Source organism: Penicillium bovifimosum (assembly GCF_028826915.1).
Source record: "Penicillium bovifimosum strain IBT 22155 chromosome Unknown utg000002l_segment0_segment0, whole genome shotgun sequence".
Classification (NCBI taxonomy): domain Eukaryota; kingdom Fungi; phylum Ascomycota; class Eurotiomycetes; order Eurotiales; family Aspergillaceae; genus Penicillium; species Penicillium bovifimosum.
Genome location: NW_026622711.1, coordinates 4,196,621 through 4,221,136, shown reverse-complemented (window position 1 = coordinate 4,221,136; position 24,516 = coordinate 4,196,621). Strand labels below are relative to the sequence as shown.

Below are 24,516 nucleotides of genomic sequence, written 5' to 3'. Positions count from 1 at the left end.
CCTGGGTTCGATTACGAAGGTTTCTTTTCTTATGGTTTCGTTCTAGTCTCGTTTTAGTTCTGTGGGGCACATCCTTGTTCCTGAGTATGTGTGCGTTGTTCATCGTGGATGTATATGCGTCGACTACTCTTCCGCCGTCGATCGTACCTTGCACGCCCTCGTACTGACGCCTCCCCGGCTGTCACTGGTCATGAACCTCATAGACTCTAGCCCCTCGCCCATACAACGTTGTCTACATCTGTGATGGAGTAACTATTCATTTACATAGACGGGATCCCAGCGGCTCTAGCAAGGGGACCAAAGCCATAGGTTACACCCACAGAGTTCATGGCAAAGCTTACAATAGACGCCAGAACCAATAAGCATGTCAAATCCCTTCCTTAGAAGAGTGTATTCTCAATAGTGTCCTCGAGTAAGCCGCTCCCGTCCCGTGCCCTGACCTGTCAAGTTTCAACTGTCAAGGATGACGGCGGGGACAATATAAACGACTCTGCTTTGAATAGTGTAAATAGCGTAGAGTAGTGGATGAAGATGTCGATGCGGCTATTTCCTCCCTGATTTGGAATCTTGTAGGTTAATTGACAAGGGCCCTGGGGGTGGTGACTGGAGACCTAAGCGAGGAATCGAACGGGTACAAAAAGTACCTGTTCATGCACGATGCACTATGCGAGATCCGCTTCCTTGTTTTACCATGCAGCCATCGCTACAAAGATCGAAGATATCGCTTTCTTCTCTCACTGTTTGTATCCACCCGAGTCTTTATTCCGTAGTGCGCCGCAAAAGGCAATCGGCTAGTCTCGATGCTATACCGAGGTTCAGAAGGTATTTATGCATTTCCCTTATCAGTTTACTGTGTAGAAAACAGAGGCCGTTCCTGCCAAGTCAAGAAATGCAGACTCGTGCTAGACTCGCCACGACGGAAGGGGTTCAATGTATAGACCAGATCTATTAGCTGTGGAAGGTTTAATATCCACGAACTGCCCTGCCATGCCTCCTCACCCGTGGCAAGTGTTTCAAATTATTGCCACGGTACATTACAACGCATGGTCCAATATCGGTAGACCCCAGCAAGGGCAGATCCCCATAATCGACCACAAGAGCCATGTGGACCTCAGATCTATGTAGTTACCTATCTTCACTTCACACAAGGTCTTTGATTTGCAGTCTCCTGTCCAGGGAGTATACCTTCTGGACTCTGGTTCTACAGCACATCTTTCAAAAGTACCAAATCCCCAACCTCAACGAACCCAACCTAAATCCCAAAACGAGCATGCACGTCTCGATATCCGCGCAGGTACAAACGCAATGCAGACATCCAAATCTTATCCCCGGTGCAGCCACCACCGGCTCCTGCAAGGACGACTTCCTAGTCCCACAGATCTAGCGACAGTGCAGCAATAGGAAATGAATAAAAATAGAACTCAAATTCGCCGCATCTGACATGTCTACTTCAGCGCATGCCTCGTACATGAACATCTGTAGCTAGGATGTCCCCCGTGGAGGTTTGCGATCGAGAACATACAGCATGAACCAGTGCGGAGGCATAGTACTTTGTCTCCAACCTTCTTGTACCTCTTGTAGATCGCCCGGATCTGGGTTCCTACATGATTTGCAAGTGCGCTCGGGGACTCTCGAGACCCCGTTACCTGGATGGCCTGGTTGCCTTTAATGCAAGGCGGATGTAGAGGCTGTGGAGCCAATGTGCGTCTTTATTCAGGTACCACTTTTTTTCCTTTTTGCTCGTTTCAGCTGGACATGCATCAGATTTATGCGAGATTCTAGTAGGTTAAGGCGAAAGGAAGGGGGATGTTGGGCTAGTGGTAGAATTGCTTTGCCACCTTGATAGTTATGCATTGCAGGTAAGATGGAGCTGGCCCGGTCTGTAAGCAGCAATATGTTCATTGCATACATAACACGATCGCCCTCATCGTTCTGGACTAAATAGACTCTTGTAGGGCTTTCTGAAGAAGGTTGGGTCTGATACCCACTCTCGCTTAACAGTTCGTCTTGGCAGATCCCCGACGTCCCCGGACGATGACGAAGAGAATCGAAATAAAGATCGAGATATAGAGATACATCGAAGATCCCGCCAATCGGGGACCACTCTCGGTGGTATTCGGCTATCTGTAAATCCCATAGAAGTCTGTCTCGGTCGATCAGAGAGATCGAAACTGCCAACGCATATGTTTCAAAAAAGGCTTCAACTCCGAGATGTCAAACTTAAGTGGAAAAAAAGCAAAGAAAGGATAGAAAAAAGTAACTCATCCCGGTAGAAGTATCCAGCCCCATGGTACCTATGGATCTCGTATCCCGTTGGTGATAATTGCTTCTTCGAAATGTGGAGTATCGAGGCTCTAGCACGGTCTGGAGTCCCTGTAGGTCGACACATACGGCAATCTTATATGCGAGTATATATCCAGTTCCTAACATCTCCATCCCGATTATTCAGATCGTTCTCCCCGGGTAAGATTCCCGCGAGGTCTAACTGTCTTCGTCACTGATCGACGCTTCTCTCTTTTCTTCCCAGCCACCGAAATAGAGAACGATCGGCTCTAATGAAATATCTTAAGTTGGGTAACTTATGTTGCAGTTACATGTGTACTTCCTGCGTAGGTACGTCTATCAAACCCTAAGGCTACACTCCCTCAACATTGCCCTTCAAGGCTCTGGAATCGGAACAAACGCAATCCAGAGTGGATTCGACTTATCAACTTGCCCAGATTTGTGAATTAGCGCGGGCTCATACCTGCAAGTCAGATCTTCTGAAACGCACATGGGACTTTTCAAGATGTGCAGATGTAGTCTGGAACGCAATGCAGAAACTACCTACGAAACTACCTCCAAACTGGAAACATAAGACAACCACCAAATACAACCACCAAATAAAAGATATCGAAAATAACCACAACCCCGGCACATCACACACGCCAGCCACATGGAAGCGTTCCTCCGACGATCGGGTGTCTACCTAGTGCGCCCATTTGGGCTTAGTGCATCTACACCCGGGATTCATTCGGGATCTGGATTGGAATTGAGCAGGAGTCGCGAAGGAGTTGCCCTGTGAATTTGGATCTGATGTCAGATTCATGAGGCTAGGTGGGGGTAGAGATGGAGGAAGTTGATAGATGTGTACGCAGTATTTCATTGGGACTCTTGTGGCTCTGGTGGGAGGTTCGGGGGTATTCCGGTTTGGAGATTGCGGGATTTTGGGATTCATTTCTGGATGTTGAGGGGATATTCTGGGGGTTCTGAAGGTAAGTGCACGTAGTATATGCTTGATGAGGAACCTAGCAGTCAAGGAACCTGGTAGTTAGCAGTGTACCTACAGAATGTAGCTGTTGGTGGAAGGTTGACGCGTGATGATGAGTGATATATATATGGACTGGATCTGGTGAGGCTCTCTAGATATAAATGCCAGGTACCAGGTAGGTACCTAGAATGGTCGGAACCTGTTGCGATGACCATGCTCCGGAGCGCTTGAACATTAGGTTGTACGTGGATGAGCACCCTCGGCTCTCTTGTTCAAGTCCACAAGGACCGGGAGATACGCAGACCATCACCCTGACGTGGATGGCTGGTTCTGATAACGACGGAACTACAAGCCTAAGACCAAGGTCAACAGGAGAAAGGTAGTATTACAATCATTAGGCTGCACGCAATTAAAAAACAATATTACTGGCATAAGAAAGCTCAAGGAAAGTTTACACAAGAAGTACGAAGAACCGCGAAGCAACAACCAAGATTCCCCGGCTTGACAGCCTACCCTCTCGGCGAATCGACAAGAGAACGAGCAGGTTACAACGTGTAACCGAATGCATTAGGACGCGATGAGCGAACCACAGAACATAACAAGACAAATAACAAGGATGAGAACTCCCTTCCTGGTGAACGACGGGGTGAATCCATATCGCGAATTTTCTCCATGAAAGACCGAATTATTATCGTAACACCTGCGGCGGGAACGAATACTGAAATCGTTGCTTGGTAGACTTTTGTACAAAACCCCCAAGGTCATTTGACTCCTCCGTATATCAACCGCTTACAGAAGCTGGGCAAGGGCACCGAAGACGGCGGCGAGACCAACGACGGGAACGTTGGCACCGGTCATGAAGGCAGCGCCGGAGCTGGTGCTGGAAGAGCCGCCAGAGCTGGAGCTGGAGGTACCTTTGCCGCCGTTGGCAGTGGTGGGGTTGTTGTTGGTGGCATCGCACTTGAAGTTACCCTTGATGACGTTGTCGCTCTTCAGCTTGCGGAGGTCGTCGCAGCTGAAGTTACCGCGGGTGGACTGCATGTTGAAGCTACCCTCAACATCCTTGAGAGCACCAAGAGAAAGCCTGTGGTTTTGTTAGTCTATGCGTTTAGACAGTATGATACCGAGGTAACTCACTTGTTGAAGGTACCGCTGAAGTCAATGGCACCGTTGACACGCTCGAGCATGGGCAGAGAGATGGTGGACAGCTTGTCATCACGGGCAATGGTGAAGCCACCGGAGACAGTCTTCAGGACGGGCATGCTGATGTTGGACAGCTTGCTGTTGTCCTTGAAGATCAAATCACCAGTCTGGGTAAGGTTGGGAGCGGAGAAAGTCTCAAACTGGGTACCCCAGAAGCCGAGCTGGCCAGTGAGCTTCTCAAGAGAAGGCACAGAGACGGAGGAGATGTTCTGGAAGGTCATGTTGGTACCGGTGCCCAGGTTGGGGAGGTTGATCTCCAGGGTGTCGAAGTTACCCGAGAAGCTGATAATGTTGGTGGCGTTCTGCAGGTTGTTGATGTCGATGGTCTTCAGGTCACGGTTGTTCTGGATGCTGAAGGTACCAACGGTCTTGAGGGAGATACCGTTGAGGTCAGTCAGACCGGTGTTAGCGATGCTGACATCGCCGGCCTGTGTGACACCCTTGGCGAAGTTCAGGGACTGAAGCTTGGGGAGAGCCTCCCAGTTGATGGAACCAACAGAGTCAAGCTCAGCGAACTCGAGCAGGGTCAGGGTGGTGAGACCCTCCAAGTCGAAGCCCTTGCCGATGGAGGTGAGGGAAGAAGCGGTGATGGAGCTGACGTTAGCACCGCCAGAGCAGAGAAGGCCACCGGTGATCTTTTTGATTCCGTTGAGTTGGAGGTCGCCGCTGAAGGACTTGTCGATGGTCACATCACCCTTGAGGGTGGAGCAGGTGTTAATGCCATCAGCATCGCTCTGAGTCTTGATCTTGGTGTCACCGCAGTCGGCTGCGATAGGCACTGTTAGTGACTGTTTGGTAGGCTGTTCGTAGGAACGTGTTACTCACCAGCGAAAACGGCCTGGCTAGCAGCCAGAACAGGGAGGATGTACTTGAGAGACATGGTAGATTCTAAAAATGCAGGCTTGTCAGTAATCTGGAATTTTGCTCGCGATCAGGGGCCGCGACACACGTACCGATTAGAGATATGGGAAACTGGATAGAATTCGCAATGAGTGATAGAGAAGAAGAAGCGCTTCAAACGAAGGGGAAGCGAAATACTGCCAAGGTTAAAAAGGCAGGAACTCTCAAATGGTAAGAACGAATGGATGTGGTTGGAAGAGAGACGAGAATGAAGAAGAAGAAGGAGCCTTGGGCGGGAAAGGGGAGGTGGAGATTGTTTGTATTCTAATCTTATGATACGAAGGGGTAAAGAACACACACAGTACCGCATCCGGCGGATCAGGGCGGTGCCAGGTATTTTATCACTGGTTTCAACCTTGCTGATTAGAGGGAATTTTACGAGATGTTACGAAAAGTTACTCAAATACCCATAAATTACCTCCAAAAATTTCAGTTTCAATGTTGATTCCAGGCCATTTCCTGCTTTTGAGCGCTAATTAGTTTACTTGGTCCTCGTCCCACCTTTATCCCAGGGCCCCCTTTCTCCATTGGTTATCGATTGGTCTACCACAGTACTTCCCATGATAGCGCTGCTTCAATTCCGTGGCTCAATGTCATGTATTGGATATCATACTGTGATGTTGATCCTCAATCCATGGAAGATGTTTTTGTCACTTTCAAATTGGACCATGCACTCGGCAAGGTACACTGTACCTTTCGAACGTTGTACTGTGTAGGACTGGAGATTTGGTGATCAGACTCGTCATGGTATGATAATTGCCACAGTAGTTCTGTACAACTTGCTGTGCCACTGCCATGCGCCTTGGCTTCGAAGTTCGACCTATCAAACGTACTTCTGTGCCCACGGTATCCGGATAATACGGAGTTAACATATGCAAGATCATGCCAGCTCATATTTACATACTCTTCATATTCATATTATCCCGACAGCGTTGACGCCTGAATAGCCTAATTATCTACGAGAAACGAAGCTTGATAGCGATGGTCAACCAAGGGTTCACTAGCTGATTATCAACGGCCCGTCCTAAGTATCGACTATCGACTACTGTGCCGCTGTCGTCATCACAGCGGGCATGCTCGAAACTCCCCTATTGATCTTCACAGTCTCCTTTGCATCAAGTCAAATTCTCATTGGATATCATGGCATCTATATGAGACAAGGATATAACAAAATCGCTACACGCCCCTGGCAGCCATTGACTCGCTCTGAGTTACTAACACACGTCAACGATCTTCTTACACGAAACACAAGATGCCATCGTCCAAATCGACTCTGAAGCTTCTTACTTTGATACAAACTAGTGGTCGATCTGAATTTACAAGAATCTAAGCCTTCTATGGACCCGCACCCCCCTGCCGCTATCGTCGGTTGCCCCCGGTATGCACACCTTCTGATTGGCACCTTGGAATGACGCGCCCTGGATTACTGGCAATCCTAGCTGCCTCTGAAAATACGGGGACAGCTCGTCGGGAGGCGAAACGATCGCCCCTCGCTCATGGGATATGCAATGGTGTCAACAAAACTTGTGGATGTGATCTCAACATCAAAATTCAAAAATGCGATCCAATTCCCTAAGCAACCCCTTTTTATGGGCCGGCAGGTGGAACAACAATCAACCGTCATAGATCAAGAGCTGATCATCACAGTTTGTGTGAATCCTCGCTTCACTTACCATTTGAGCTACTAAAGTGCTTCTGTCGGATATATATTAAGACACCTTGCCTACGAGGTACGATCGTATCTGCACAGCTCTAAGCACAATGATGCAGCTCCAGCCGATCGATGAATCGCTGATCGGGAAATTTTCCATACATACAAACGAAAATTTCACCATCTGTGCGCCGATTCGGTAATAAACTTACCTGTCAGTACCACGTCAGACTTCAGGAGCTTCAATTAGGGCGTGACGATCAAGCCAAATTTAGGTAGACCTTCATCGGCCCGGCGAATCTTTGTAGTTCCATCGCATGTCTTTCTTAGCTCTAGGTCAATTGATCCTTTGAGAATCGAACTCCCCCATAACTTACACAATTATCGAGACCCCATGTTTAGGTACAAAGCCATTGTGAGCGACAGCGTTACAGCGGTAAAGTTGGCAAATGTTTCAGAATGGAGCCGATTTACTCCATACGTCTCACTCCACTTTTGCGACAGCTCCACAGATATGTTTTTCTCGATCGCTTAGACTTCCACTCGAATATTCGGGTCACTTCATGCGCCTCTTTCGTTGAGATCGGGCCTTCTACTCCGTACCTTACACAGTACGGAGAGGTATCATACCTACGGAGGGAAAACTCAATTCTAAAATTCTGCACGAATCGAAAACGTGGGTCTCTCTTCTCGCTCTTCCCCGTGCTTGTGACAATGGTACGCCACACATCGGCCTGAACACCGCGCGGCCACAGGCTAAGCCTACATGGCTGTGAGCTGGCATTCTAACCTTGGCAGCCATTCACTTGTCATAATGCAAAAAGACACATGTGTATGGCGATTTCTGCTCATGCCAGTCAGTTAACATTCCTGTCCTGTCTGTCTGGCAGGCTGCTGGCCACGCACCGGAATGCGTGGAACGCTCAGGAACGAGGGTCTGTTTAGCTAGGGGCTGTCAATGGCCACATTCTCCATAGCACGAGACCACGGCTGGGAAGAAAACATGCAGAATACCCTACCCCGACCACTCTGGGGTATGTTTATTTACCTACTACGGCTTGATCTGGCTAGGCAGATGCGAATTCCAGTTATGTGAAGGGGGTGTGCCTTCTGAGGTTTTGTGGCTGGTGGTGTCACAATCAGGGGTTCATTCTTGTTTGAACTGATTTCACGAACGCTTGGTCTACATGCTAAAATCTGGTTTTTATTGGTCGATCATGGATTGCATAGATGAAAGGTTGGCAAGCTTGGTCGCTTGGTATCCTAGATTCAACGTGCTGTATCCCAAGGCTGTGTGTATTACAGCCCTACCATGGATCCGAATAGCTACAGTAACTTCAACCCCGGTGTCCATGAAATAGTTCCTTGGGACTGCACTGCAGCGGAGTATATATTATCCAATCGCGTAACTTCTCAATAAGAATACCAAGGTACAGTCATTGTCCATACTTCAATCTAAAACCTGATTTGCTATCGTTGACCATAGAGCGTGTCTGGCTTGATGCGATGATTTTTGTGTTTATTTTTAGCGACATACAGCATGGAAAAGATTGGCACTGTCATGCGCTAGATCTAATGAAAATGTTGTCATTGGTCTTCAATATCTAATTCCATGGATCTTGGTTGCTGTCATGGACCTTGGAAATCAAGATTGAGTTTTTTCACCTATCGTCAACATTGTGTTGATATTGGGAAAGCTGAAGTACATGGCGTCAAGTTTGCCTTTTGTTGGGAACCATTGCAATATAGGACTCACCCACATCATCATTGACAGCTCTTCATGGCAGGATCGCGTGCGGCGTACATGTGTCCACGATACGCAATCAGCCATGTCTAGGCCTTCATGTTTACTTTATGAACCCTTATCGCTGACATATGGGAGTAGAGAGCCGACTGATACCAAGGCTCATGTACCTAGGACGTGACTAGAGGCTTCATCAAGTATACAACTGGGCAAGTCAGGCTTGAGTGTATCAAGAGACAGGCTGGGGATACCCCCCGAACTGGTTTTACTTGTGGGTATGGATAACGAGCTTGTTGCCGATCTTCCGCTGCAGGTAGCACCATAGGTATGCTGCATCATCTGATTTCTATCGGTGATTACTTAGGTATCCATGGCTACTCAGCGTTTCTTGGTGTGGAAGATCTATCTACTGTGTAGGTATACGCTTTCACTTCACTTGAGGAATCTGGAATGATGAATTTTCATTTATTCAACGATATATCGCGCTCCAACCAGCCACTCTGCATATGGTGATCTCTCTAGCACAAGTAAGAAACAAACTAGTCATCACATCGAGCATTGTCATTCAAGATAGTAATATCGTGTCATACTCTGCCCGTTTGAGGTGCCATTGGAGATTGTGTCATCATGCTTGGCACTCGTGGGGTGCCTAGAATCTCCAAGTTCTCACCTCCGCACCTCCAACGTTCCGTGTCTCCTCACAACGAGTACCTAGGTTCTCCAAACAGGATATTCCCTGCGGTCTCAAACAATGACGCTCAGACGCTCAGCTCGCCTGGGTTCTCTGCCAACAATCAAGCCACCATTACTGCATAGCCCAGCGCCGAGCAAAGCAACGAGAGTACAACACAGTGCAGTGACAAAACCCCGCAAAGCGCCGGCCAAGTCCAAGAAGGCAACACCCAAAACTACAAAGACACAGCCAAACTCAGGAACCTCCTATTGGTCCCCGGAGCCAGCAGTCACAGAGAAACAAGAACTAGACAACCATCCCTCACCCACTAACGCCCCAATCCTCAGACCACAAACGCCTCCTCCCCTCGACCGCCCTGTCGACCCGCACCGAACAAACGCGACCCTCATAACCCCGCACGGCTCAACAGTAAATGCTTACCCAGCGCACGCGGAAGATGCCTCGCCCTCGAAAACCGGACTCCCCCGACCAACAGCCACAACAGGTACGCTACTCGAGAAAGCCACCGCGCACCTCATAGCCACAGATCCACGCCTCGCACCAGTCATTGCACAGCATCCATGTCCGCTCTTCTCGCCCGCCGGCCTGGCAGAGGAAATCGACCCCTTCAACAGCTTGGTTAGCAGTATAATTGGTCAGCAAGTCTCCGGCGCGGCAGCAAAATCTATTCGGAACAAGTTCCTGACGCTGTTTGATTTGCCGGATACTGTTGCGCCGGATGGGCATCGGCATCAGAAGTTCCCCACGCCAGATCAGGTCGCTAAGTGTGATATACCGACTTTGCGCACGGCAGGGCTGTCGCAGCGCAAGGCGGAGTATGTCTTAGGTCTTGCGGAGAAGTTTGCTAGTGGGGAGCTTGGGGCGAGGATGCTGGCAAAGGCTACGGATGAGGAGCTCCTTGAGAAGCTGATTGCTGTTCGGGGGTTGGGGAAGTGGTCGGTTGAGATGTTTGCTGTCTTTGCACTGAAGCGGATTGATGTGTTTTCTACGGGGGATCTGGGTGTGCAGTAAGTTGATACTGTTCTCTTTCACTCCTTCCCAGGCAGGCTTTCCGTCCGGGGGCCAGATAACGTTATCTTCATGGCCCAGTGAGACTTTCTACTGACGCCATATTAGACGAGGATGTGCTGCTTTTATGGGCCGCGATGTGAGCAAGATCAAAGGCAAAGGTGGTGGTAAGTTCAAGTATATGAGTGAAAAGGATATGTTGGAACTTAGTGCCAAGTTTGCACCATACAGGTATGTCCGACCCTGTCTGTTCGTGACATTGATAAACATTCTCACTGTTGAATTAGAAGTCTGTTCATGTGGTACATGTGGCGGATCGAGGACGTCGATGTGGCCGTCCTTGGCGGTTGAGCGATGTATGAGAAGCCTGCTGCGGGATATTGGCCTCGACGTGATGTAATTTAAAGCTTGATCAAGCGTTCAACCCGCGCTTTATTACAATGTGATACTAGTTTACAGTGTGAGATTTGATCTTGAATGGTGGTTAGGCTTGCCAAGAATAATAGAACGTGTTATACCCATGCAGCCACATATTGTCGGCGGCTAGTGCCCAAGCTGACAGTCACTTCAAGACGTATGCAACAAGCAAACTTGAATCTTGAAAACAGACAGATTGCAAATACTGTTTGCTAACTACGATTGGTAAGAGAGTTAAACGCAAAGAAATCGATTTGTACAGTATCAGTACACCCAGGCTGCATAACCAAGACATGGGTCGCCGACAACGACGGGCACCCATTTCATTACGAAGAAAGCACACCCGGCGTTTATAGAATCCACAACCATGCTACCCCTTTCCCTTGTTTTCACAGTCTATCGAAAAGCAGCAACATCTTACTTGCGGACAACAAGGTTGTCGAGGTCCGCACGCTCCTTAGCCTCCTTCTCAATCTCGCGGATGATAGGGCTGAGGTACTCGACGTCCTATTTGATTCATACCATTAGCATGGAGTTCCCTGATGTGAGTGGATCGACGTGGATGCCTGAGACTGAGTCGAGGTGGATGTGACAAATCCGTGCAACAGGATTGGCCGATATGGAGACTAATGCGGGGAGAGGGAAATTTGGATGCTGGGACTGACCTCCTCGGGCTTGATCTGCTCGTTGGCGGGAAGAAGGGTGTGGGAGATGGAGCACTGCCAATCACACATTGGTTAGCCTTTGCGCGAATCGGATATAGAGGAAGGGGGTCGGTCGAACCTGGAATGCACGGCGAATACGGAAGACACGGTCATAGGCCTCCTTGGCCGGAAGACGCTTGATGGCCTTCTGGACGTTCTCGCTCTCCTCGGGGATCAAGTCATCGAACCTAGTCGAGCGATTAGCAAGTGCTTTTGTCGGACCCTGTTACGAGCGGTATCCGCAGAACCGGGGCGCCGGATAAATTCGACGATGCTGCGATCGCATTCAAAAGAAATGCCACCGCTGCGTGACAAATCGAACCGGACAATCCCCAATTCCTGCGTCAATCGCTCGTGGTCGGGTGGTTTTCGATATGGGAGGGCAAGATTTACTTGAGCCCGAGTCTCCTGTAGCCGGCGGCATCGGTGTACCAGTGAGAGAGAGGGGTCATCCAGCGCTTGAGCCAGGGGCGCTTGACAATGTAACTGGCGAGCGAAGGGGCAGACATTTTGAATCCCGGGTATCCCAATTGACGTGGGTGTGGTGAAGGGTTAGAGAGGCTATCCGACTGGAACACGAGATGACCCGATGTTGCGAGGTTGTGCAAAACGGAGCTCGGAACGCTAGTCCTGAAACGGCATCTCCACGCCTAAGGCCATAGGCACGTGACTGTATACGCCTCAGGCAGCCAGTGGATAGATGATGGAAATCAATCGGCGGACTTCACCTCACACTTGGGCAAACGGGGTTCTTATGTCATAGCCCTTCTCGAACTTATCGATTGCTTATGCAGACTGTGTCTTTGTTGAGACCCAAAGCAACCATCCATTCCTGCTTCAACCGACAAGCTTGCTCGTGCCGATAACCCCGCCCACCGACCGTCCTGCAAGATAATAGGACTGCGCATCGAGCAGCCACACCGGCTTCGGTAACCATCGGATCCAGGAACCCTCACACAGTCCTCACTCTCTTTTTCCTTACTCTATATCCAAACTTGGTCGGTTTCGATAAGTTTACTTTCCTTCTCGGCTTGCTTCGAAATAGGTCCTTGGGTTCCGGATCGAGCACCCGATATGCTCGTGTCCGGGAGCCCTCGTTGATTCATACGGCCCGACAAGCTACGTGAGCGCTGGCCACCAAGATGACTTCAGATTCAAACGGCCGAAGCGCTCCGAACAGCTCTCAAGACCAAACCCAGTCTCAAAATGCCGACAATATTTCACACGTGCTCGCCGTGCCGACCTCTGATTTCAAAACCCGCCTCGAAATCTTTTCCACCAAGATCCCAAACTTTTATATAGCACCTTTCTGCGGAGCCAGCGCTGGCGTGGCCTCCGGTATTGTCACATGCCCTCTCGATGTCATCAAAACCAAGCTCCAAGCTCAGGGCGGGTTCCGGCGGGGAACAAAAGAAGTTGCGTCGGCGCAATTATATCGGGGGATGCTCGGGAGTGGAAGGAGGATCTGGCGAGACGATGGCATTCGCGGCCTTTACCAAGGATTAGGACCGATGTTGCTAGGATATCTCCCAACGTGGGCTGTTTATCTAGCGGTCTATGACCGAACTCGTGAATATTTCTATGACCAGACAGGTTGGTACCTCCCAAACTGAGGGATCCGAATGCAAATTAGTACTGACTCAATTGCAGGAAGCTGGTGGTTATCCCGCGGCTATGCCTCGATTACGGCCGGTGCATGTTCAACGATTGTGACGAACCCCATTTGGGTTATAAAAACAAGACTCATGTCACAGAGCCTCAAACAAAACGCTGAAGGAGCGCGAGCCCCTTGGCGATACTCAGGCACATGGGATGCCGCTCGCAAGATGTACCAAGTCGAGGGTCTTCGATCCTTCTACTCTGGTCTCACCCCGGCTCTGCTGGGACTGACCCATGTGGCCATCCAATTCCCACTGTACGAATATCTGAAAATGGCATTTACAGGCTACGGTATTGGAGAACACCCTGATACCGGTAGCTCACACTGGGTCGGAATCTCTCTCGCGACCTTCCTCAGCAAAGTTTGTGCAAGCACAGTCACATACCCACACGAAGTCTTGCGCACTCGACTCCAAACACAGCAGCGGACTGTACCAGCGGCATCTCATGAAGAGATTGCGTTCCGCGGCGCATTGTCACATCCACATGACCGCGGCCAGTCACAGGGTATCTCCTCGTCAGACGGAATGGCCAGCCGCCCACGCTATAATGGCATGGTGCGCACATTCCAAACAATCCTCCATGAGGAGGGCTGGCGTGGCTTCTACTCCGGGATCGGCGTCAACCTGTTCCGGGCCATTCCGGCTGCTATGACCACCATGCTCACCTATGAATACCTGCGGAAGCAAATCAATACCTTGCAGCATGAGGGTGCACAGAAGCTTGTGATGGAAGAAGAGGCACGGGGTTCTATCTAATACTCATGATCTAGCAAGAAATGAAAGAACAGCATCATCCTCAATCTCCTCCACCTCAGTATCGCATCCCGGATACTGCATCACCGCTTCTCGCCAAAATTCTTTTCTCCTTTGTCAACTCACCACCTGTATAGACATGGGCGAGGCGGTCTGTTAGTATGTCGTATCGTTCTTTAGCGAGTGCATTACGGTCATTCGCATTCCAAGCCCATACAAAGGTCTCGGCAGAGATGGACATGTGAGCCAGTATCACATGCCTTCACGTGCTTGCTTTATGCCAGCTGAAAGATCTCCCTGGCTCTACATGGCGTATTTCTTGCTTGCTGCTTATTATTGGTTGTTATCTACCATCTTCCTGGTTTCTGCATATTCTTTTTTGTACATACACAGCCCATGCTTGCCTATTCTACCTAGTCAATACACATTCATGAGTAAACATTTAGATCAATCGCAAGACTAGATCTCCACAATGTCGAGTTGAATTTCATATTATCATCTGGTAAGGTAACTTACGATGGGAAGAAGCGCTCTCTATTGCGCTGGCCCACCAGGGTATGGGGTAGGCACGTGACACGGTATTCAAATTTGGCGCGAATATTTTTTTCCTCTTCCTTCCCACTTCACCCAGTCGCGTTTTTCTTCTACGACGACTGCCACACATACCGGGTGTTCGTTCTTCGGGTGTTTAATGTCTACATCCCGATGCTCAATCACTTCAATGGGTTGGATTCATCTCGAACCAAGCAGTCGGTTGTGTTGACCAGGCTCACTCACTAACTTCCTTACATCCTTGATTTCTCAGACAGCTGTTGGAATGGTTCTGTAGCCATTTGGTACTTCCCAAGGCACTCTGGGCTCTTTCTTTTCTCCACGTCACCCGCAAATCCCCTCGTCGAGTCGACATCTTTCCTACCTATTCGCATGATGAACAATTTCAAGATTGAACTGGGTTGTCAACACACTTAGACTCCCGGTGCATGATCATTCATACACTGAAAATTCTGATTGAATATGGAGAGATGTTGTCTTTAATGGGTTTGGTCTTTGCCACTTTTTTACATAAATAGCACCCAATATACGGACAAAGCAATGAACAGACGATTATATGCATTCGCAAACTAAGTACCACACGGCCCATGGCGGATCGAAGGTTAGCTGTAGCACCATTAAGCACATATAGAATGCTCGCGTTTCATAGAGCTATCAAGGTCGTCCCTTCCCACTGTTCTGCGCCCTACTTTCATCAAGTGCTTGTTGAACCCAGGACTCGTCTTTCCTCTCAGATGGCGTAGCACGTTGACCCGATCTGGGAGCTTGATTTAGGGCATCCCGCCGCGCGGTGCGGATAGAGCTAAAACAGTACGAACATAGAATGACAGCCATGGTGAAGGCTGCAATAGGGGCGTGGAGAGACTGATCAAGATCGGCGTTAGATAAGGCCGTACAGATTATCATGGGCAGATGTATAAGCCTTAGAGCGTGGCTAAGACAACAAACGAAGGGATGATAGTGATGATTTCGCATCGAGAGGCAGCACTCACCCCCTTTGGCTTGCCTAATGTTTTGGGACTTGGTCTTTGTTGAGTCATTGTGTGTGTGACAGTGTGTCGCATCATCTGGACTTGGACTATTCAGTGAACACCCAGTTGACTCAGGGCTTCAGCTATATTGTTATGCTAGTCCTTCACCAGTCACCACAGATTCATTGGATACACTCTGAAAGGAAGGGATAGAAGGTCAATGATTCTCATATAAAATCTGTTGACAAGTAAATTGTAATAGAGCATTCGGGGGGACTCGGGGGAGATCGAGATCGACGGGATGTAGAGACAGACAATAGGTGGGGAGTGCAAACAAGTCAAAAATTGTTATCAGTTGCCTTATCGCCAGCCGCCTTCCAATATTGCCAATCGCGTGGTCGTCAAAGACGTCGACCGATTTACGTCGCAAGTCGCAACTCGCACACAAACTCACACCACGCAGCCATGGCTTCTGAACCCGGCCGTCCCAAGAAGGGATTGTCTCTGTATGCTGAGTTACTTGATCAACCTGCTGATTCACCTGGCGTCATCTCGCGCGCTCCTGTTGTCTTCAAGCAGAGCTTGGAGACTGAGCCGCAGCCCGGCGATACGGACAAAAAGCCACTACTGAAAGATCGTATGTACACCTTTGAGCTCCTTAAAGTGGTTTTATCTTAACGCTTTTATTTTCGACAGCTGCTCTACGCTTTCAACCAACTCGACGCCCACAGCAATCAGCTTCTAAGCCCAAACCGAAACATTTACCCAAGGCAGCGCCGCAGCCGCAGCCCTCAGCCAAGCAAGCTTCGGTGCCGACAAAGAGTACCTTGGCCGACTGGGCTGCCTTGGAAGACGACGATTACGGTTATACGCGCGAGAAACGGCAACGCGGCGGAAGAAAGAAGCGTAAGAAGCATGTTGAAACGCAAGTCTATCAGAACTGGGATGGTCTTTACGATCCCCATCGACCCTCGAACTATCAGCAATATCGAGAGAGTGACGAAAGATTTGGTCAACCGCGTGAATGGAAGAATTACTTGTATGCGCATCGCAGCAAGCGCTCCTTAAGCAGAGATTCGGATAGCGATGACTATGACCGGTCGAGCATGCGTACGTTGGGACCAGATTGCAGATTGTTATTTACCACGATTAACAACAAGCATCAGGACAATTCACCCCACCGATCAGCTTCGCGCCGCCGCCAAATCTCAATGACCTGCCACCGACAGCAGTGGGCCCCGATGACCCGACTGGTGAGGATGCATTTGCTCGCCGCGCCGCCTTAGGACAGCACTCCAACAACGATTCTACCATCGGCCACGTCCCTCTCTCACCTCACCCGCCTCCCGAAGCACACACTCCAGTGCCCGATAATCTCGCTGCTCAAGACGAAAACATGCGGCGCCCACAGAATGCTGAGAACCAACCATCCGGACAAAACATATTACCTCCTCCACCAACCCGTCCTCTGGACGCCTTCCAGCCCAGCTCCGCCACGATATCACGGGCTCCAGTTCGGTACAATCTCCCACCCCCGCCCGATGATATCCCCGCCTCCCAGGCCGAACTTGACGCTGTGTTGGCCGATGAGGAACCGGCGGACAGGGAGGAAGAAGATGACTCCGCACCACGATCGCTCCGTCCCGGTCAGAAAGGCTTTGCAGAGCGACTACTTTCCAAGTACGGTTGGACGAAGGGATCTGGGCTCGGCGCTACCGGCTCCGGTATGGTGAAGCCCCTGCAAGTCAAGGTCGAGAAGCGAAAGAAACGGCCGGATTCCGAGGGTGGCGGCTTTGTCACTCCCGCCGGACGGGGCAAGATTATCGGTTCCAACAAAAAAGGCGAATACGAGACCAGCAAGTTTGGCCCTATGAGCGAAGTTATCATTCTCCGGGGAATGCTGGATGGCATGGACCTGGATGCTGAGATGGAGGGAAGTCACAATGGCGGCATAATGCAGGAGATCGGGGAGGAATGTAATGAAAAGGTTTGCTTCCCTTGTCGACGGTGACTAGGAGCTCTTGCTGACTTGATACGATTGTAGTATGGAACTGTCGAGCGAGTTTTCATCGCTCGCGACGCCGGAACCCCAGTCCTCGTATTCGTCAAGTTCACCAGCCCATTGTCTGCGTTACGGGTAAGCTTTGAGATATTCGGGTTTGCTTCCAGTTGCTCGGTGCATCTCTAACAAATAATCAGGCTGTGAATGCACTTGAAGGCCGTATCTTCAATGGGAACACAATCATGGCGCGGTTCTACAACCCTGAGAAATTCGAGCAAGGAATCTACACGAACTAGTTTTCGTGGTCATGCCCTTTATTATGTCGGTCAATCAGGTCTTTCGTTAGACCATTGATCCTTGATGAAAACTTTCAACCACAAGGAGTTGAAGAGGGGTTACATGGACTATTTTCTCTTCGAAACCTCTTATGTACGCTAATGATTATGGTCGAGTGTGGACATTGCTCTCAACGGAGCCTCATGGAATGATACTCATTAACAATACAAGGAGTGCAAGCTATAAGGTATCTGACTCCAAACAATGTTCTAAGCGATAAGTCCATTTATCTATGTCCGCGGCACCCTGCCTATAGGCCTGGGAATCCGAGACCGTCGGCCTGAGCACTTGCGAGATCTGGAAGTTCCCAGCAAAGGCTCCGCATCCGACATCTCGTCGTCAGAGATCAACTCGGAAAACGAAGGGCTCTGCCGTCCCCGCATCAGCCTACTAGGAAGAGGAAGCCGGCTCGTGTTCTCGCGAGGCCCAGAAGTTCCCAGCAAAGGCTCTGCATCGGACATGTCGTCGTCAGAGATCAACTCCGAAAACGAAGGGCTCTGCCGTCCCCGCAGCAGCCTACTTGGAAGAGGGAGCCAAGACCGCCAAGTCTGGCTCTTCTTACCCGGAGGGTCCTGCACCAAAGAGGGCAAAGACTCGACATCGGAATCTTCTTCATCATCAGAATATTCAACCAAAGCACTACAAGATGAGTAGGGCATCGCCGGCTGCACTAGGGTCGGCTTGCATGCTGGGTCGTTATAGAACGATACACTGTCCCTTGACGACCCAGTGGGAGACCTACGAGACAAATCAGGAGACTGGACTGCTGGTGTTTCCGCAGCATATTCTTCATCATCGCTTTCATCGGCGGTACAGTCGCCTCTGTGATAACGATAGGTGCCGTTCATCGCAGCCCAATAGCGCTGTCTCTTCCAGTTGCGAATAATAGACTGGCGGAGCGTCAGTGCATCAAGTTTGCATTTCAAACAGTACCCTTTGAGTGCAAAAGGAATTTCCTCTTGGTATTCGTCGATGCAATCATAGCCCTCAAGCAAGGCTTTCTTGCATGCGATGATAGAGGTAGCTTCCGGGTCAGGGTGCTGGCATCGGCCATAGTACCAAGTAATTGCATGACACATGATTTTGCTTATAGAATATAGCTGCTTATATTCTCTGGGTATTGTTAGCAGGGGCTTGGTGGTGGGTGGTGGGTGGTGGGTGGTGGGTGGTGGGTGGTTGGTGATTGGTGATTGGTGATTGGTGATTGAGAGTTGAGGGTCGTGGAAGTGGGATGGGATGGATGGAAGGAAGAGTTTCAGAACCGGTGGATCTTCACTTATAAATACATTGTCAGATGCACTTGCTGAACTCGTAGGACTTTGCCTACAAACTTAGCCTTGGAAGAGTCTGTCAAAGCCCATTGTCGAGGGTTTGTCCTTGTCATCGAACAAAGAGCCGCTTTTGTTGTCATGTGGAATCGGCTGCGGGCATTGTCCTTGGTAGAAGCCCTTTAAGAGCCAGTTTGTTTCTTTTTCAGTGCAAGCTCATGGATACTAGCTAGGGATTATCAGGATGGCAGCTCTGAAGAAGAATGGATCATGGTTCAAAGCCGTTGGACTCGATATAGAGCGTAATCCATAACAAGAAGGAATTGCGAATTTCTCAGGGTGCTCTATCTCTATATTCAACCTGGAGGGTGGTGAATGGCATTAATCAAGTGACTCTCGATCCCACCAGCTTCAGCTCAGTCATTAGTAGGTAGGTCACATAGGTATTCGGCAAGTACCTATACATATGATCAGGTAGGTCGGGCACAGCTTTGGACGCTACATGACGACTGTACTGCCCGATTTCTTCTCATTAAATCCCATGAAAGGGGAATATACGTACCAGTATGCCCTCATAACGACCTACCCCGTATCCATAGGGACAATTTACGATATTCAATCTCTGACAATACCTAGGAATAGATACGCTAACAGCTCTTTATAGAAGCCCCAGCCCATAGCTCGCTCAGGCAGACAAAAAGAGTCGGGATTAACACCAGGCGCCAAGATACCAAGCCAAGCTACACGTGGCACGGTATTAGGTATAGACTATAGAACACCGTAGAAAAAGAAATACAAACCGGCAGAACCAGTTGTATTTGCTATTGCCCCAAGTCCAACGCAGGATGTAGAAGTGAGGCTCTAATAGGCCCGGGGTGCTCATGCGGCGTTACGTAATCAAACAGAGAGGTTCATCGCAAACATCTCCCTGCCCTTTGAAGATTGCCACCTCTACAGTCTTCCCTCTGCTTATTCCCTTCTTCTCTCTGCTACTATCAGCGTCACTTTCTCTTGGTCTATAGCTCATTCAGACCCGGATCGCACCTTATTGCTGCCTAATCTTGCTCCACCCCACGACCGTTCTACCAGCTACTCATCTGCGGAACACCACCCGAAATGTCGCTGTGCCAGAACCGCCTCCAAGAGGAGCGGTAAGCATACCTCTTCCTGAAACTCTTGCGATTCTGCGCATCCTATGCGCCTATCCCGGACCCCGCGCTGACATTATGGCTTCAATAGAAAGCAGTGGCGCCGTGACCACCCATTTGGATTTGTCGCAAAGCCGACACGCACTGCCGCGGGCGGCCTCGACTTGAAGAACTGGGAGTGTGCTGTTCCAGGGAAGACTGGCACTCTTTGGGAAGGTGGTTTATTCAAATTGATGCTCGCGTTCCCCGATGGTGAGCTGCGCAATACATTCCTCCTAGCCGATGATCCCTTTACTAATCACATGGTCTTTTGTGCTTCTAGAATACCCAACCAAGCCTCCCAAATGTACGTGTCGCCTCTACAACAGGATATTCGCATAACACAGCGGGGAGAAAGAGCTTTATGGAGGACATAGCTAACCCAAGGACTGTCTAGGCAAATTCACCCCGCCGCTTTTCCACCCAAACGTTTATCCTTCTGGGACGGTGTGCCTGTCAATTCTGAATGAGGAGGAGGATTGGCGACCTGCGATCACCATCAAGCAGCTCTTGCTCGGTATCCAGGATCTTTTGGACGACCCGAACCCTGAGTCGCCCGCACAGGCTGATGCCTACAACCTCTTTAAGAAAGACCGTCCCGCCTACGAACGCAGGGTTCGCCTCGTTGTGCGTGAGAACCAGCCGAATTAGGCTCTAGGCCAAGCGAGCAGTAATGCCACGGTACGGCATACCGAGGAGATTGTGGGGAGGATCATGCATTATTTTCTTAACGAAGCATGTTTTGCTTTAGTCGTGAGCATGGAGTTTTCATATCAGCCAATGGACGGCGTTTTCTGGGCTTATCTTCAATTAGAACAATGATATTTCACACATCCATTGCTCCCTGGCGGGGGGCTTAGGCTTGCCGTGTCCCGAGTAAGGCTTAGCCTGTCAGGTACATAGGTAGACGACGTGTAGTTCCATGTACTAATATTACTAATGAGCAGCCACGACAACACGTTTACCTCTCTGCTTCAATGGTGTGAACCCAGGAGCTATGCTTCCTTTGCCAATCTAGCTCGTATGATACCAAAGCTAGTACAACCTTGCATCCTTATACGTTGCATTACTTCCCTTACCCAGGTCTCTGCAGTAGCGTTCTCTGGCCGGAGCGAGCAAGGCATCCGGCATCCTATAAACCTACAAACCGGTATCTTAGGAAGGTGAATGAAGCCGTAGACTAGATCATGATACGAAGAGTGACTTCCACCTCACGCTCGTCCGTTGACCCTGTACAAAGCAGGATTCGTCTTCCCGCTCTGGACTCATGGAGATATATCGGCCAAATCCCGGACAGGAGATCTACACATATCATCATAAGATGAATGACGATCAAGCCTGTATGAGGATTGGTGATAACGGTACAGTGATTAGACTGCCAGTGCCATGGCATCGCTCCACTAGACAAGCACTGCATCCAAGCCCGGGAGACCGGGACGTTGCCGGTTGAATGTCAATACTCTCAATAGCGAGATGATCGCTAGATACTGTGTACAACTTTGCCTTGGCAGGCTTGGCTAGGGCTTTCAGTGCTCGTAGTGGGGGTAGAGATCAATCACGTGTCAACGAAGAGACCAATATCACTTTACAATGTCACTTATAGGGAGATACTGCCAGCAGCCCAGCACATCCGGATAAGACAGACTAATAAGACGGTACAGGTCAAGCGCTCCTGCTTATATAGTTCCAAACTGGACGTAGACAGGCATAGATGTATTCTTCATTGGTGGAAGGAAAAAAGGAATTGAGTTTCTTATCTTATCGGTGACTCAAAGAACTTGCCGACATCGCCCCTCGCCCCGCCGGGAAGACACCGGGGCAAATTTGAAAAAAATCGCCTGGACCTTTCCCCATAGACCCGGATTAGTCAATTACCCTTCTTTCCTCTCTTCCCTCCCGAACGGATCTTTGTCTTCACTCACAATTCTTAATCGCCCATCATGTGTGGAATTTTCGCCTGCCACCAGTGCGTCATACCCTGCCCTTATCCTCGCGGATAGCAGTGAGATACGAATATGCAACTAACATGATTCCTATAGTCACCCCGATGTGCAAAAGTTCAAGCCCACGGCTTTGCGCATGGCCAAGGCGTAAGTGTTTCAATTGCTATTCCCCAATTGCTCCAAACTGTAGTCTGCAATCTATGGAATTGTCGCTAACTTGTGTCTTGTTCACAGTGTGCGCCACCGCGGTCCCGATTGGAGTGAGTCACAGTTCGAATCGCGAAATCACGCAGCATACTCGAGGATCATGTGGTTAACAAATGACTTTCAACAGGTGGAAACTTCTGCGCTGAGAGCACTAGTGAGTTTAACACGCGATAAGAATGGTGCTGGCATGGTATTCTAACTCATGATGATAGTCTTGGCCCACGAGCGTCTGAGCATTGTTGGTGTCGGTAAGTGTGACTCATATGAAGAATCGTTGACTCGAAGGTCTGTTTGCTGACATCTTTTCTAGACTCCGGTGCCCAGCCCCTTGTCAACGACGACAGCAGCCTCGCCCTCGCCGTCAACGGCGAGATCTACAACCACCGCCTCATCCGCAAGAACCTTCGTCACAAGTACAACTTCAAGACACACTCTGATTGCGAAGTTATCATTCCCTTGGTAAGTTGGGTCAGGTACATGGAAGTCAGGATTGAAGTGCTCATTGTGTTTTAGTACGAGGAGTATGGCCTTGATGCCCCCAAGCACCTCGATGGCATGTTCTCTTGGGTCCTCTGGGATAAGAAGCAGGACCGTGTCGTGGCTGCCCGTGACCCCATTGGTATCACCAGCTTTTACCTTGGTCGTTCCTCAGAAACCCCCGGTGCCGTCTACTTCGCCTCCGAGCTTAAGTGCCTGCACCCCGTCTGCGACAACATCATCGCATTCCCCCCCGGCCACATCTACGATTCCAAGACCGACAGCCTTACCCGCTACTTCGAGCCCAAGTGGTGGGACCCCGCCAACGTCCCCTCTACTCCCGTTGACTACAAGGTGATCCGTCACAGCCTCGAGAAGGCTGTCCGCAAGCGTCTGATGGCTGAGGTTCCCTACGGTGTATTGCTGTCCGGCGGTTTGGATTCTAGTTTGGTCGCGTCTATCGCTCAGCGTGAGACCTTGCGCATGGCTGAAGCTTCTCGCAACGCGCCCCCTGCCCAGGACTCCGAGTTGGTCGGAATCGATGACGACAACGAGCTATCCACCGTTACCACCTTCCAGCAGTTGCACTCTTTCTCCATCGGTCTTCCCGGTGCCCCCGATACCCAGGCTGCTCTTGAGGTGGCCAAGTTCCTCGGCACCAAGCACCACCCCTTCACTTTCACCGTCGAGGAGGGCCTCGATGCCCTCTCCGACGTGATCTTCCACCTCGAGACCTACGATGTGACCACCATTCGTGCCTCTACCCCTATGTACTTGCTCTCTCGCAAGATCAAGGCTATGGGTGTCAAGATGGTTCTCAGTGGTGAGGGTTCCGACGAGATCTTCGGTGGTTACCTCTACTTCCACGCTGCTCCCAACCGCGAGGAGCTCCACAAGGAGACTGTCCGCCGTGTTAAGAACTTGCACTTGGCTGACTGCCTGCGTGCCAACAAGTCCACCTCCGCATGGGGTCTGGAGGCCCGTGTGCCCTTCCTCGACAAGGAGTTCCTCGAGACCTGCATGGGTGTTGACCCCCAGGACAAGATGATCACCCCCGAGCGTATCGAGAAGCACATGCTGCGCAAGGCCTTCGATACTACCGATGAGCCTGAAACTGCCCCCTACCTGCCCGAGAAGATCCTCTGGCGCCAAAAGGAGCAGTTCAGTGACGGTGTTGGCTACAGCTGGATTGATGGCCTGAAGGATGAGGCCGAGCGCCAGGTCACTGACGAGATGATGAAGAACCCCAAGCCTGAGTGGGGCACTGACGTTCCCGACACCAAGGAGGCGTACTGGTACCGTACCATGTTCGATGAGCACTTCCCTCCCTACTGTGCCGGCACTGTCGAGCGCTGGACTCCTACCTGGTCCAAGCAGACCGATCCTAGTGGACGGTAAGTCTTTCTCGATTTCCTCTAAATGATAACATCTAACCTCTATCCACAGCGCCATCGCCATCCACAACCAGAAGTATGACAAGACGGAGTAAAAAGTTACCTTGAGAGCGAAAACACGAAGATCTGAGCTTTCTGATTTAGCGTTTTTCTTGGGGGTATAGTACCGGATAGATTGTATATACCCTGTTGTC

The 24,516-nt window shown here is 50.1% G+C and overlaps 8 protein-coding genes across 8 annotated transcripts; 5 read left to right on the top strand and 3 right to left on the bottom strand.

The window, feature by feature from the left end:
* Positions 1-4,039: 4,039 nt before the first annotated feature.
* ecm33 (GPI-anchored protein Ecm33) lies at positions 4,040-5,333 on the bottom strand (the record flags this gene model as incomplete). Its single annotated transcript, XM_056663527.1, has 3 exons — positions 4,040-4,334; positions 4,388-5,219; positions 5,279-5,333. The coding sequence occupies 3 exons, from the start codon at positions 5,331-5,333 to the stop codon at positions 4,040-4,042; spliced, it is 1,182 nt and encodes a 393-aa protein (XP_056525640.1).
* Positions 5,334-9,499: 4,166 nt separating this feature from the next.
* alkA (DNA-3-methyladenine glycosylase II) lies at positions 9,500-10,801 on the top strand (the record flags this gene model as incomplete). The annotated part of the gene is made up of 3 exons (XM_056663526.1): positions 9,500-10,449; positions 10,559-10,681; positions 10,738-10,801. 3 exons carry the CDS (start codon positions 9,500-9,502, stop codon positions 10,799-10,801), a joined length of 1,137 nt encoding a protein of 378 aa, XP_056525639.1.
* A 483-nt stretch (positions 10,802-11,284) lies between these two features.
* On the bottom strand, positions 11,285-12,080 carry N7515_002781 (ubiquinol--cytochrome-c reductase subunit 7; the record flags this gene model as incomplete). Its single annotated transcript, XM_056663525.1, has 4 exons — positions 11,285-11,374; positions 11,533-11,586; positions 11,651-11,759; positions 11,965-12,080. The coding sequence occupies 4 exons, from the start codon at positions 12,078-12,080 to the stop codon at positions 11,285-11,287; spliced, it is 369 nt and encodes a 122-aa protein (XP_056525638.1).
* Positions 12,081-12,713: 633 nt separating this feature from the next.
* Positions 12,714-13,988, top strand: N7515_002780 (uncharacterized protein; the record flags this gene model as incomplete). The annotated part of the gene is made up of 2 exons (XM_056663524.1): positions 12,714-13,164; positions 13,222-13,988. 2 exons carry the CDS (start codon positions 12,714-12,716, stop codon positions 13,986-13,988), a joined length of 1,218 nt encoding a protein of 405 aa, XP_056525637.1.
* A 1,952-nt stretch (positions 13,989-15,940) lies between these two features.
* Positions 15,941-17,806, top strand: N7515_002779 (uncharacterized protein; the record flags this gene model as incomplete). Its single annotated transcript, XM_056663523.1, has 5 exons — positions 15,941-16,145; positions 16,205-16,618; positions 16,675-17,495; positions 17,553-17,645; positions 17,708-17,806. Coding segments are annotated over 5 exons (1,632 nt in total), but the record flags the coding sequence as incomplete, so codon positions are not given.
* Positions 17,807-18,076: 270 nt separating this feature from the next.
* On the bottom strand, positions 18,077-18,925 carry N7515_002778 (uncharacterized protein; the record flags this gene model as incomplete). Its single annotated transcript, XM_056663522.1, has 1 exon — positions 18,077-18,925. The coding sequence occupies one exon, from the start codon at positions 18,923-18,925 to the stop codon at positions 18,077-18,079; it is 849 nt and encodes a 282-aa protein (XP_056525635.1).
* Positions 18,926-20,230: 1,305 nt separating this feature from the next.
* N7515_002777 (E2 SUMO-conjugating protein UBC9) lies at positions 20,231-20,952 on the top strand (the record flags this gene model as incomplete). Its single annotated transcript, XM_056663521.1, has 4 exons — positions 20,231-20,265; positions 20,354-20,514; positions 20,585-20,608; positions 20,699-20,952. The coding sequence occupies 4 exons, from the start codon at positions 20,231-20,233 to the stop codon at positions 20,950-20,952; spliced, it is 474 nt and encodes a 157-aa protein (XP_056525634.1).
* A 1,289-nt stretch (positions 20,953-22,241) lies between these two features.
* Positions 22,242-24,417, top strand: N7515_002776 (asparagine synthetase B; the record flags this gene model as incomplete). The annotated part of the gene is made up of 8 exons (XM_056663520.1): positions 22,242-22,267; positions 22,341-22,391; positions 22,479-22,504; positions 22,579-22,605; positions 22,664-22,699; positions 22,762-22,910; positions 22,965-24,322; positions 24,375-24,417. The coding sequence occupies 8 exons, from the start codon at positions 22,242-22,244 to the stop codon at positions 24,415-24,417; spliced, it is 1,716 nt and encodes a 571-aa protein (XP_056525633.1).
* Between the last annotated feature and the right edge of the window lie 99 nt (positions 24,418-24,516).